Here is an 11,913-nt window from a genome sequence, read left to right as displayed (position 1 = left end):
ACTGTGTATGTGTTAAAGTTCAGGTTTTTACATAATATGACCTCTTCCAAATCCAGCCTTATTCTGTCTTTTGTCATCTTTCTTTTCCACTTTTTTAATCGCAGTCTTTTTTTCCTAATCAAAATATTTTTCTTAATTATGAATCTATTGATGCTAATGTAATAGAACAATCTAGAAGGGTTTACATGTATTGAAGACATCCATTATTCTATTTGAAATGTTTTACAGATGGGGGTTTGTGACGCATGCTGGTATTGATGGGAACTCCAGACTAATAAGTTACATCAACTGCAGCACAGACAACACAGCTTTGACAGTGTTGACTTATTTTGTTCGTGCCACCTGTCTGTACGGGTTACCCTCCAGAGTGAGATCTGACCACGGAGGGGAGAACACTCTGGTTGCTCTTTTAATGAACCTTCTGCAGGGACAAGGACACACAAGGCACATTACAGGCCAGTCTGTACACAACCAACGTATTGAGCGACTTTGGAGAGATGTCTTCCAGCAGGTTGTGCACTACTTCTACATGCTTTTCTATTCGTTTGAAGATGAACAAATACTGAACCCCGAACATAATGCTCAAAAAATGGCACTACAAGTAGTGTATAAGCCAGAAATCCAAAAACGATTAGATTTATTTAGACACGCTTGGAACAACCGTAGAGTCAGATCGGCTAACAACCGTACACCAACACAAATTTGGATGGAGGGCATGTTAACCAACAGTGAGCAGGAGTCAACAGCTCTGAACAACATCTTTGGAGATGACCCTTACAGCCAAGAAAATCTGGAAGCTGGCTTGGCGAGACACGGCATACAGCTCACCCAGTTACAAGCAAACACTGAAGACCTTGAACGAGCAAGGATTGTGTCACAACCACTCAATAACCTCAACTCTGAACAGCTGCGGGATCTTCAAAATGCAATGGATGGAACAACAGACTTAAAGGAGAGGTATCTGGTGTGTGCTAGAGAGATTCAAAACATTCTTCAAAGAACATAATACACTTAATGTGCAAACAGCAATACAAGTATAAACAAACACAAACCTTCAGACGTTACCAGGGGAAAAAACAACATAGTAAACACAGTTTATTCTTGTCAGATAGTGCAAACTGACTGGGAGCATCTGCTAATCAAATCTTCTCACGGTACTGTTACTGTAAAACTGCTTGACAGGGTCTACACCTTTCCAAATCCCAAAGACTCTCTTGTGGCCTGGAAAAGCATCCCATGCAGTTCGTCCTCCTGTGTGACGCCTCTTGGAAGGTACAAGCACATCATGCAGGTTGAGGCGTAGGGCAAACGGCGCTGGCCCGCTTCCTGTTCGTAGAAGTCGATGCTGGGCTTCCTGGGAAAGCCCAGGGCAGGAACTTCATCTGCTCCGGTGATGAAAATCAGAAGGTCTTCGAATCTTAGTTCAGTCACTTTGTCTGCCAGGGAAAAGGAAATCATAACATTTTAAACATTAATTTCTAAAGTCAAATATCTAGCGTTACAAGATCGGGACTATATCTATTTCATGCCGCCATTTAATCAAAAATTTAGGGTATGTAAACACAACTGGTTTAGAGTACACTTTTGAGACAAAAGGTGCGTTTGATGACATCAAAACTTGCATGTGCCCCTTGTTCTAATGACTTTGGCTACAGTGGCATAAGACAATTAGCATTTCCCTAAATTGGTAAAAGACTCCACAATAACCATCTGAGTATTTGCCTTCTGTCGCAGTATATTTAAAGTGGACCTTTTTATTTGTGTGGTGTGTAATTGAAATATTACAATTTCATAATTGGCGCTCAAAAATTTTCATAAAGGAATAAAACGTACCTTCAATCATGTTAAGAACCATCTCCCAGCTGTAGATAGTGTCCTCTTCTGCGTCGCAATGGTTGGTTCCTCTACTGCTGTAATTGTAACTGAAGATGGCCTTGAAGGCTGCCTTCGACAGAGGTTCCTGCATGTTGGTGAACAGAGGCAGAAAGGCAATCCAGTTCTCCGTGACCAGGTCCCACAGCTTTCCAAAAGCATTCATTCCCTCTGTGAACTGGCATATCATTTTGGTCGTCCTATAAACCGACAGAGATAAAACATGTACGTTACCGTGAAGAAGTTTGGAATCACTTGTATCTTTTTAAATTTAATTATGTATTTATTTTTGGAAAGACTGAATAACTGGAGGAAAAGTTATAATGATAGTGTTACAAAAAATTACTAATACTGTATGAAATCACTGTTTATTAATTCTAAGTTTGCAACGGCTCGCCGGTTTCAGCAGCCGTGACCAGGACAGAAAGAGAAGGAAATCCTCAAAAGGACGAGTACATCTGTCTCTAGTATAATTAACAAGAAACAATTTCCCAGCTGATTCTCAGCTGGCAGCTTCTCTTTCTGCCCTGGTAATTTGTAATGTTATCATTATTATTTTTGATCAATTTGATGCTACAATGGGGAATAAAATTATCAACCTCTGTCCCAAACAAAGTAATCAATACATAAACCTTTCTCAGTGATTCCAAACTTCCTTTACGATACAAAAGTATGTCTACATTTGTAAACAAAATCAAATACTTAATAAACACAGATTCTGTTTGATATATTCCATATTTACGTTACCGGGAAATAATGTTGCGGCATCCAACAAATTAATGTTTTTATATTGACAGTGTTTTTTATTAGTTACAACTGTAAAGCTTATTTCATTTGTATATGTGTTTACCTGAGAAAAATGTAGTGCTTCACCACATAAGCATAGATTTTTGGTATGTCTTCAACTGTGGCACTAAATATGCCTGGGACTCCGCACTCTGCAATCCAGTCCCCCAAGTCTTGCTGGAGTGCAGTCAGGTCTCCAGCAGTCTTGCACTGTAGGATCTTAAGAGAGAAGTCTGAGTGAAGACAATGTAGCTGTAAGAGTCCCAGATTGATTATTTCTCCTGCTCAGATTTATGCTTTTGTCAAATTTGACCACAAGTTTAACAAGTTTGTTTGTTTAAAATCCAAATAAATATTAACATGGCAATTATTAAGCACCGTTTTGACTTTGCTTTGCACATCTGGGTCAGGCAGCACCTGCCAGTCAAACTGCTCCAGTTGCGGCTCCTGGCCACACATCAGCTGGAAGAGGCTGGGATCCAAGGCTTTGATACACGGACCTCCATGTGCAATCGACCAAGCGATAAGGTTGCCGCCTTTAAAATATTTACGCTGGTCTAAAGCTGCTTGATCATAACTAAGAAAGACCTGGCCAGCCTTTCCCTCGAAAATGCCAAGAGAGGTCTGTACCTCTATCATCAAGAGTCTAGAATAAACAGAAAATAGAAATACAACAGTTTGTATTACTTTGCAGTTCAGCTGAAAACATGCACAAATTTGTTATAAAACCTTTAATAAATTACTTGAGGTATTCAGACCTGAAAAACTCTCGCTGTGGTCCCCCCATATCATCTGCATCTTCTCCTACAAACTCAATGAGTGGTGAATGGGTCCAACAGAAAGAGGCTCTGGAGATTGCTTTAATAGCGCTCTCCAGAAGCTTTTTCCTCCTGATACAAATGGTGGATACCAGGCCCTCAGAAAGGTGATGCTCTTGAAAAGTGCTCAAAATGACAGCAAGATCAATTTCTTCCTAAAATATATAAAGCACATATGACGTACATCAGCAATGATTGACAAAAATGGTTGGCCACTTCCGGGACAGGTGATCTTAGAAATTTGTTAAAAAAGTGGAAATATCCAATTTTTTAAATTTTGAGTATGTGAAATGCATAGTCATTAAAAATTCTTGAACAAAATATTCTACCAGTTTTCTGTAGTGAAAAAAAAAAAAACCTACCGAAGGAGGACTGTCGGTTTCAAAAGTAACTGCGATAATGTCGTCCTCGTCCCCATCCTCATCCTCATCCTCAGAATGATCAATGACAAAGTCACTGACAGGACTCCTAAAAAAAATCAGATTTCTTTCTTTTTAACTGCCAGTATTACATACTCTGGCCTTTCAAAAACTAATTTCAAAGTCATTTTAAACCACTGGTGTATTCTGATATTATTCTCTCTAAAATCTATTGAATAGATGAGTATTGAGACTGTTAATGTGTATAAAATGCAGTGTCACATGTTTCCGTTTTTTTAAACATATAAAATACCTGTTTAGTGGTTCCACACGTGATCTTCTGTAGAAGACCTTGAAAGTACAAATGTTGCATGAAATGATGGTGTCTCAATATATTCTATATTTTTAAAAACATACTTAATACTACTTATTTCAATAATAGTGAACTATCGTCATGTAAAGATTTACCTCTGGGGTCCCAGCATTCAGCCACTGTGCAGGATCCAAACTTGCCTCCTGTTGATTAACAAGACTTACCATTAACATCCAACTATTTTACTGAGGTTAGCTTTAAAAACAGAAAAGATGACTTTTTAACTACGATTATTAAACATTAATATTTCTATTTACTTCAATCTGAATGATCAAAAGTACATACAGAATGTATTATTGTTTTTCATAACTTACGAGTGATGGGTTCAAGTCTGTCCTTGGTGAGCTTCCATCAGTGTCCATAGTTGAAGAGAGGGACATGGTGTTAAGGGGAGGTGACTGGTAACTTACATGAGAATTACTGTTAGATGTGACCAATGACATGTCCATAGGTGCTGTAGGAGCAGGGGGTGTGACCTGTGGGACAGCGGTTGAGGCCGGAGGTCTGGCGGCTGATGGTGCGAGGGACTGGGATGGACTTACATGAATGGCTGGGGGAGCAGTGTATGAGGCTGCAGGTGTGACAGCAGTGGGTGAGACTGCAGCTCTAAAGTCAGTGTGTGAGACTGCAGGTGTGATGGCAGTATGTGAGGCTGCAGGTGTGACAGCAGTGGGTGAGGCTGCAGCTCTAAAGTCAGTGTGTGAGGCTGCAGGTGTGACAGCAGTGGGTGAGGCTGCAGGTGTGATGGCAGTATGTGAGGCTGCAGGTGTGATGGCAGTATGTGAGGCTGCAGGTGTGATGGCAGTGGGTGATGCTGCAGGTGTGATGGCAGTATGTGAGGCTGCAGGTGTGATGGCAGTATGTGAGGCTACAGGTGTGATGGCAGTGGGTGATGCTGCAGGTGTGATGGCAGTATGTGAGGCTACAGGTGTGATGGCAGTGGGTGAGGCTGCAGGTGTGATGGCTGTCAATGAAGCAGTGGGTGTGGCCATCAGCGGTGTGGCTGATGGAGAAGCAGGTAGAGACTGTGAAACTGTCTCAGGTCCAGCTGGTGGAGATGTTTCTGGTAGGGTATGAGTCCTCTCAGGTCCTGAGGTCTTGATGGACAAAACAAACTGCCTGATTAGTAATTAATATCAATCTACGCATATTCAAAAGGAGTGTTGGTTCAAAACAACAATAAAAACTCACCTCTAATGGCAGTATAATATTTGTCTGGGGAATAATATAAACCCTGCTTCTGCCAGCTGCTGTCTTCAGCTCATTCAGAGTATTTGCCTGAATTTTAGTCAGAACCCTGGACTTATCAGCTCTTGCGAGATGAAATCCAATTACATTTAGGCTAACGGTGGGAAAGCTTTGGCAGATGTAATTATTAAACTCTGGAAGAGTCCAAGAGAGTGGGACGTAACTTCTATGTGAGACTGTCCCTGGCAAATCATGACTTGGGATCCCTGGAAAATAATTAAAGAGAAAATTGTCAATATACTGACTCAATAATTGTCTAATTTGAATCATTGACTTAGATTCAAAGCCTTATTGTGTCTTTATAGGCTGTGAACAACATACTTTGGAAATTTTTTGTACATGTTGACACTTTCCTTTAACTAGTTGAGCTTTTCACTGCACTATGGAAAGCCCTTGACTTGAACTGAATCATTATGTTCATCAGTAACACCTGTTCTTTACTTACTATGGATAGCAAGGTCTATTCTTACCAATGACTTATTGATTCATCTTTGTACACTGCCTGCACATTATGACCTTTGTTAGATGCAGCACATGATAGTCAGCTTGTTATCCATTAACCTGAATTATTGCCAAAACAGCATGACATATCTGCGTCAAACAAGTTTATTTCAACATTGAAAGACAAGTACAAAAGACATTCTTAATCATTGCAGCTGCACAGTCGTTCACACAGGCTCCATCACATGGACAGAGAAGGCTGATGACGCGGACCCATCACTGACAGCAACTGGTGTCACATGTCTTTCCTTTGCACACGCAGCCAGAGGCGCACTTGCTACAGTCGGATGGGCAGCATGAGCAGCAGCCTGCATTAAGAAAAAATAAGTGTTACTGACAACCCTATGATCATTGATCTGTTGCAACAAAAAGCAGCCAAGGCCACCCTTTAATTCCAGGACAAGGATATTACACAAGTCAAAGCATCTTGAGCTAAACATTAAGAGGTTTGGGGTGGAATGAAGTGACCTTCTGTGATGGTAAAGCCACCTGGTTTCCTACATCTTGAGTAAAGAGGCAATTTTAGACAAGGCAGCATTAATTCAGCATGCCAGATATGAAACGGCAAGAAGTCAGTCTTAAGAAAACATAAGAATCCTACTTGGTGGCTTGGGTTTAGATTTTTTTTTTTTTTTTTTAAAGAGAAGGCTACTAGTAAAATATATTTCATCAACAGTCCCCTTGACTGGATTCAAAATTAAGACACCTGTGCGTTAGATGTGTGTGTAAAGATGTGATTTGACTTACTCTTTTTGCAAGAGGTGCAGGAGCAGTTTGTGCAAGTGCAGGATACTCCGCAGTTGCAGGTTCCAGCTGAAAGTAAGAACACAAGACATGTCAGCTTTAGGAATTCATTTGTGTATGACAGCAAGCCCTATAAAGTAATAGGAGACGAAATATTAAGACCAACGAAATCCTTAAATAAAACTTACTCTTGGAGCATTCGCAAGGGTTCATTTTTCAGTGAGTGTAGTTCTCTTCTTTGGAGAGTGCTGCGTTTGTGCTTCTCCCCGTTGGAAGTGGTGGTATGAGTGTCAGAGAAGGGGCGGCTTTTTTATAGCATCCCGGTAACAACAAGACCGGGTGCAAAAAGCGTCTGTCACGCTGCACGCAGGCACGTAATTGACCATTACAAAGAGGTTTGTGCACACGGCTCAACTACGCAGCTGATTCCCAAAAGACGCGTCGGCGTGTTGTTTGTAAATTACATTCAGGTACGCGTTTTCGTCCTGCTCCACGTTGCAGAACTTGTGCGCATGTTTGGCCGCGTCGATCACCCTGGCTCGGTCCCGGGGCCTCATCGGCAGCTTCTCCAGCTGGCAGTCCAGCACCAGAACCGTCTGGTTACTCTACCGATTCCGATTACAAAAGATATTCTTAATCATTGCAGCTGCAATCAAATACACAGTCGTTCACACACGCTCAACTAGTACGGCTTTTGTCCGAACTAGTTGGCCAAAAGTGTCACTAGTTGCTGAAAAAGTGTAACTAGTACGAGTTTTTGTTCAACTAGTACGGCAAAGTTGCGAACTAGTTCGACAAAATGTCCAACTAGTGCTGCCAAAGTCTGAACTAGTAGAGGACACTTAAGTTTGATATCAAGGATATCTAAGAGATGCCCAAAGGGCTTTCCATACGCGGCCAAACATGCGCACAAGTCCTGCAACGTGGAGCAGGACGAAAACGCGTACCTGAATGTAATTTACAAACAACACGCCGACGTGTCTTTTGGGAATCAGCTGCGTAGTTGAGTCGTGTGTACAAACCTTTTTGTAATGGTCAATTACGTGCCTGCGTGCAGCGTGACAGACGCTTTTTGCACCCGGTCTTGTTGTTACCGGGATGCTATAAAAGAGCCGCCCCTTCTCTGACACTCATACCACCACTTCCAACGGGAAGAAGCACAAACGCAGCACTCTCTAAAGAAGAGAACTACACTCACTGAAAAATGGACCCTTGCGAATGCTCCAAGAGTAAGTTTTATTTAAGGATTTCATTAGTCTTAATATTTCGTCTGGTATTACTTTATAGGACTTGCTGTCATACACAAATGAATTCCTAAAGCTGACATGTCTTGTGTTCTTACTTTCAGCTGGAACCTGCAACTGCGGAGTATCCTGCACTTGCACAAACTGCTCCTGCACCTCTTGCAAAAAGAGTAAGTCAAATCACATCTTTACACACACATCTAACTCACAGGTGTCTTAATTTTGAATCCAGTCAATGTGACTGTTGATGAAATACATTTTACTAGTAGCCTTCTTTTTTTAAAAATCTTCACCCAAGCCACCAAGTAGGATTCTTATGTGTTCTTTTAAGACTGACTTCTTGCCGTTTCATATCTGGCATGCTGAATTAATGCTGCCTTGTCTAAAATTGCCTCTTTACTCAAGATGTAGGAAACCAGGTGGCTTTAATTGGCTGCATCACAGAAGGTCACTTCATTCCACCCCAAACCTCTTAATGTTTAGCTCAAGATGCTTTGACTTGTGTAATATCCTTGTCCTGGAATTAAAGGGTGGCCTTGGCTGCTTTTTGTTGCAACAGATCAATGATCATAGGGTTGTCAGTAACACTTATTTTTTCTTAATGCAGGCTGCTGCTCATGCTGCCCATCCGACTGTAGCAAGTGCGCCTCTGGTTGCGTGTGCAAAGGAAAGACATGTGACACCAGTTGCTGTCAGTGATGGGTCCGCGTCGTCAGCCTTCTCTGTCCATGTGATGGAGCCTGTGTGAACGACTGTGCAGCGGCAATGATTAAGAATGTCTTTCAATGTTGAAATAAACTTGTTTCCTTGATGCAGATATCTGTCATGCTGTTTTGGCAATAATTCAGGTTAATGGATAACAAGCTGACTATCATGTGCTGCATCTAACAAAGGTCATAATGTGCAGGCAGTGTACAAAGATGAATCAATAAGTCATTGGTAAGAATAGACCTTGCTATCCATAGTAAGAAAAGAACAGGTATTATTGATGAACATAATGATTCAGTTCAAGTCCTCCCCCACCCTTAGTGTATGACAATCAGCATGCATAATATACAAGGACCCTGCAAATGAAGTGACTTAAGTTTATTTATTTAAAAAAATCTGACAAGTCAAAGAGAAGAAAGCTTATTGGTGTCATCAGGTAGACTGGGCTCAGACCCACAGTTTGAGAATGTTGTATGGTTTGCAGGACCTATATAGGCTTATTCCCTTAAATCAAGCCAGGCAATTTTGATTTGTTAGAGCAGGAAAAACTGTAAAATGTGATGGCCATGTTTTGGTTTAGACTTCTGGTTCAAGTTAAAGGTTTGTCCAGAAAGTGAAGGCATGTATAGACCAAAGACTGACTTTACATTCTTGAGCACTATTATTTGTATAGCCCAATATCGCAAATTTGCCTCATGGGGTTTTATAGTCTGGACAGTGATTTTAAATAAGGGAAAAACTCCCTTAAACCTCAGGAAGAGCAGCAGAGGAGGGATCCTTCTCCCAGGACGGACGGATGTGCAGTAGATGTGTGTACAGAATAGACCAAAAAAGACACATTACACAAATACAGCATAGAACAGCATAACAAAATTGTAATGGATTTATAATATATGTGAGGAATGTGATGAAGAAGATGCCGAGTAGCTTCCAGGTGCCAGCAGAACAGAATATTAATTCTCAGACTCTTTTAAAATGAAGGATGTTTACAGACCTGGAGCACTTTGCACAAGAAAAGGAGCAAAAATTTAGTAAAAGTTTGAAGAAAACAGACCTGTGTTTTTCCTCTCATCCTTTCAATCAAAACCTTTCCAAGCTGAGATCCAGTTTCTGAGCTGATTATGGCCCAAAATAAATCTGAGAGAGTCACAAACCCTCTCAGATTTATTTTGGGTCATAATCAGCTCAGAAACTGGTTTAAATGCATTTTGATAAGTCTATAAATGGACCTTTTGTAAGAATACATCTTTCACATGAACGCGGCTGCAACAACGTAGGTTTATTTTGACCTTGGCCTCTGCGGAACGTTCAAACCAGGCGGAACCTTTGGTTTCTCTTCGGAATCGGTAGAGTAACCAGATGGTTCTGGTACTGGACTGCCAGCTGGAGAAGCTGCCGATGAGGCCCCGGGACCGAGCCAGGGTGATCGACGCGGCTATGGAAAGCCCTTTGGGCATCTATTAGATATCCTTGATATCAAACTTAAGTGTCATCTACTAGTTCGGACTTTGGCAGTACTAGTTGGACATTTTGTTGAACTAGTTTGCAACTTTGCTGTACTAGTTGAACAAAAACTCGTACTAGTTACGCTTTTTCAGCAACTAGTGACACTTTTGGCCAACTAGTTCGGACAAAAGCCATACTAGTTGAGCCCAACGCCGAACTAGTTGAGCCAAAATCCCAACTAGTTGACTTTTTTGCGCACTAGTCGACGACTGGACCCAACTAGTGAAGCTCAAAGTCCTACTAGTTAACTAGTGCGCCGAAAAAACGCCAACATGTTGACTTCTTGAGCGCAAATACGCCTTACTAGTTGACTACTAAAGCTCAAAATGCTTACTAGTACTACTAGTAAGAGCCAAAATGTCCACTAGTACTACTAGTAGAAGCCAAAATGTCCACTAGTTACACTAGTGGGCTATTTTTGACCTTACTAGTACTACTAGTAAGAGCTAAAATGTTCACTAGAACTACTAGTAAGAGCCAAAATGCTTACTAGTTGTACTAGTAGCACATTTTTGACCTTGCTAGTTCTACTAGTAAGAGACAAAATGTTTACTAGTCATACTAGTAAGAGCCAAAATGCCCACTAGTTGCACTACTAGGGTGTTTTTGACCTTACTAGTATTACTAGTAAGGCTAAAAGTGTTTACTAGTTGAGCTAGTAAGAGACTAAATGCCCACTAGTAACACTAGTTGCGTTAAATGCTAATCAGGAGGCGGGACATTGTGCCTTCCTATTGGCTCTCCAGCAAGAACTCCACCCGGCCAAAATTTAACCCTGTAAAGCCTGATAAGTTTTCACTGTTGTTAACCGCCAGCTCTTTGCTTACTATCCATGCAGAATAAAGCATGAATGAATTACTTTTTCTATTAACAACAATGAATCTAAAGGTATTCAATTGTTTTTCTGTTGTTTACTGCTTGACTCATTTTCCTTGTTGCCTTTTTAAACAACACAAAGCTATGTAATCATTTTCTAAAACAGAAAAGCAGCTGCTCTGCTTCTTGCTTTTTCCTTTCAACACGGTCATATGAACATTTTATCATCCATATCATATCGTCATATTATTTAGCAGTGGTGATGGTTAAAACCAAGTAACCACAGAGAAATAATATACTATATTTTGCTGATGAGCGGCAGTAACTCACCCAACATATACAGTAATGTTCAAAAATTAAAATCAAATGTGACTACTACACCTTGATTATTAACTACATTATAAACAATGAATGAGCCTATATCAGAAAAATAAACTCTGTCAGGCTCACTTTGATCAACAATAAGCATATGACACCTATATGTTAGCAGCACGGCTGTTATTTATGTGACTCATTTCAGTTGATGTGACTACAGTGAAGGCAGTGCGCAGCGACAACCAGCAGGTGGCACATCGAGCGGTCCAGATGCAGTGTTTGTCTCTGGGGAATTGTATTTTTATTTTTTATAAATATGACTGTTTTTCCTACAATTGGAAGTTGTAAATAGTTAATTGAGAGTAAACTGAGGAGTTTAAGGGGACAGTAAACACATGTATGTAATCAGATTTTAAATATCTAATTGATAAATATGTGAAAATTAATTTTAACCATATTTTACCACCTCCCCAGTTGTTGACTCTACTCACATGGTAGCTGAGGTCCAGAGCTCTCGATAACAGTTGGTCTCATGTCTGAAGCCCCTTATGTTGCTGAATTATAAGCCTTATAAGTTTTAATTTTCTCATTTCACAGATACAAACCATCCCAGGCCTGGTTTC

At 40.7% G+C, this 11,913-nt stretch overlaps 3 protein-coding genes across 4 annotated transcripts; 1 reads left to right on the top strand and 2 right to left on the bottom strand.

Annotated features, from left to right (window-relative positions):
* Positions 1-607: 607 nt before the first annotated feature.
* On the bottom strand, positions 608-5,686 carry LOC137182675 (uncharacterized). 2 transcript variants are annotated; one of them, XM_067589040.1, is made up of 10 exons: positions 5,400-5,686; positions 4,523-5,323; positions 4,304-4,351; positions 4,149-4,186; positions 3,839-3,944; positions 3,417-3,631; positions 3,037-3,304; positions 2,723-2,877; positions 1,834-2,072; positions 608-1,436 (listed from the first exon to the last, which is right to left on the bottom strand). In XM_067589040.1, the coding sequence occupies exons 2-10, from the start codon at positions 5,198-5,200 to the stop codon at positions 1,186-1,188; spliced, it is 1,998 nt and encodes a 665-aa protein (XP_067445141.1). In that variant the 5' UTR covers positions 5,201-5,323; positions 5,400-5,686; the 3' UTR covers positions 608-1,185. The 2 variants fall into 2 exon arrangements, with proteins under 2 accessions (XP_067445141.1, XP_067445142.1); XM_067589041.1 differs by having other exon boundaries at positions 4,523-5,305.
* Positions 5,687-6,046: 360 nt separating this feature from the next.
* Positions 6,047-7,012, bottom strand: LOC137182677 (metallothionein A-like). Its single transcript, XM_067589044.1, has 3 exons — positions 6,890-7,012; positions 6,705-6,770; positions 6,047-6,265 (listed from the first exon to the last, which is right to left on the bottom strand). Exons 1-3 carry the CDS (start codon positions 6,912-6,914, stop codon positions 6,174-6,176), a joined length of 183 nt encoding a protein of 60 aa, XP_067445145.1. The 5' UTR covers positions 6,915-7,012; the 3' UTR covers positions 6,047-6,173.
* A 757-nt stretch (positions 7,013-7,769) lies between these two features.
* Positions 7,770-8,760, top strand: LOC137182676 (metallothionein A-like). Its single transcript, XM_067589043.1, has 3 exons — positions 7,770-7,930; positions 8,050-8,115; positions 8,553-8,760. Exons 1-3 carry the CDS (start codon positions 7,906-7,908, stop codon positions 8,642-8,644), a joined length of 183 nt encoding a protein of 60 aa, XP_067445144.1. The 5' UTR covers positions 7,770-7,905; the 3' UTR covers positions 8,645-8,760.
* The last annotated feature ends 3,153 nt before the right edge of the window (positions 8,761-11,913 follow it).

Source organism: Thunnus thynnus, chromosome 5 (assembly GCF_963924715.1).
Source record: "Thunnus thynnus chromosome 5, fThuThy2.1, whole genome shotgun sequence".
Classification (NCBI taxonomy): Eukaryota; Metazoa; Chordata; class Actinopteri; order Scombriformes; family Scombridae; genus Thunnus; species Thunnus thynnus.
This window is presented reverse-complemented; position numbering and strand designations above follow the sequence as displayed.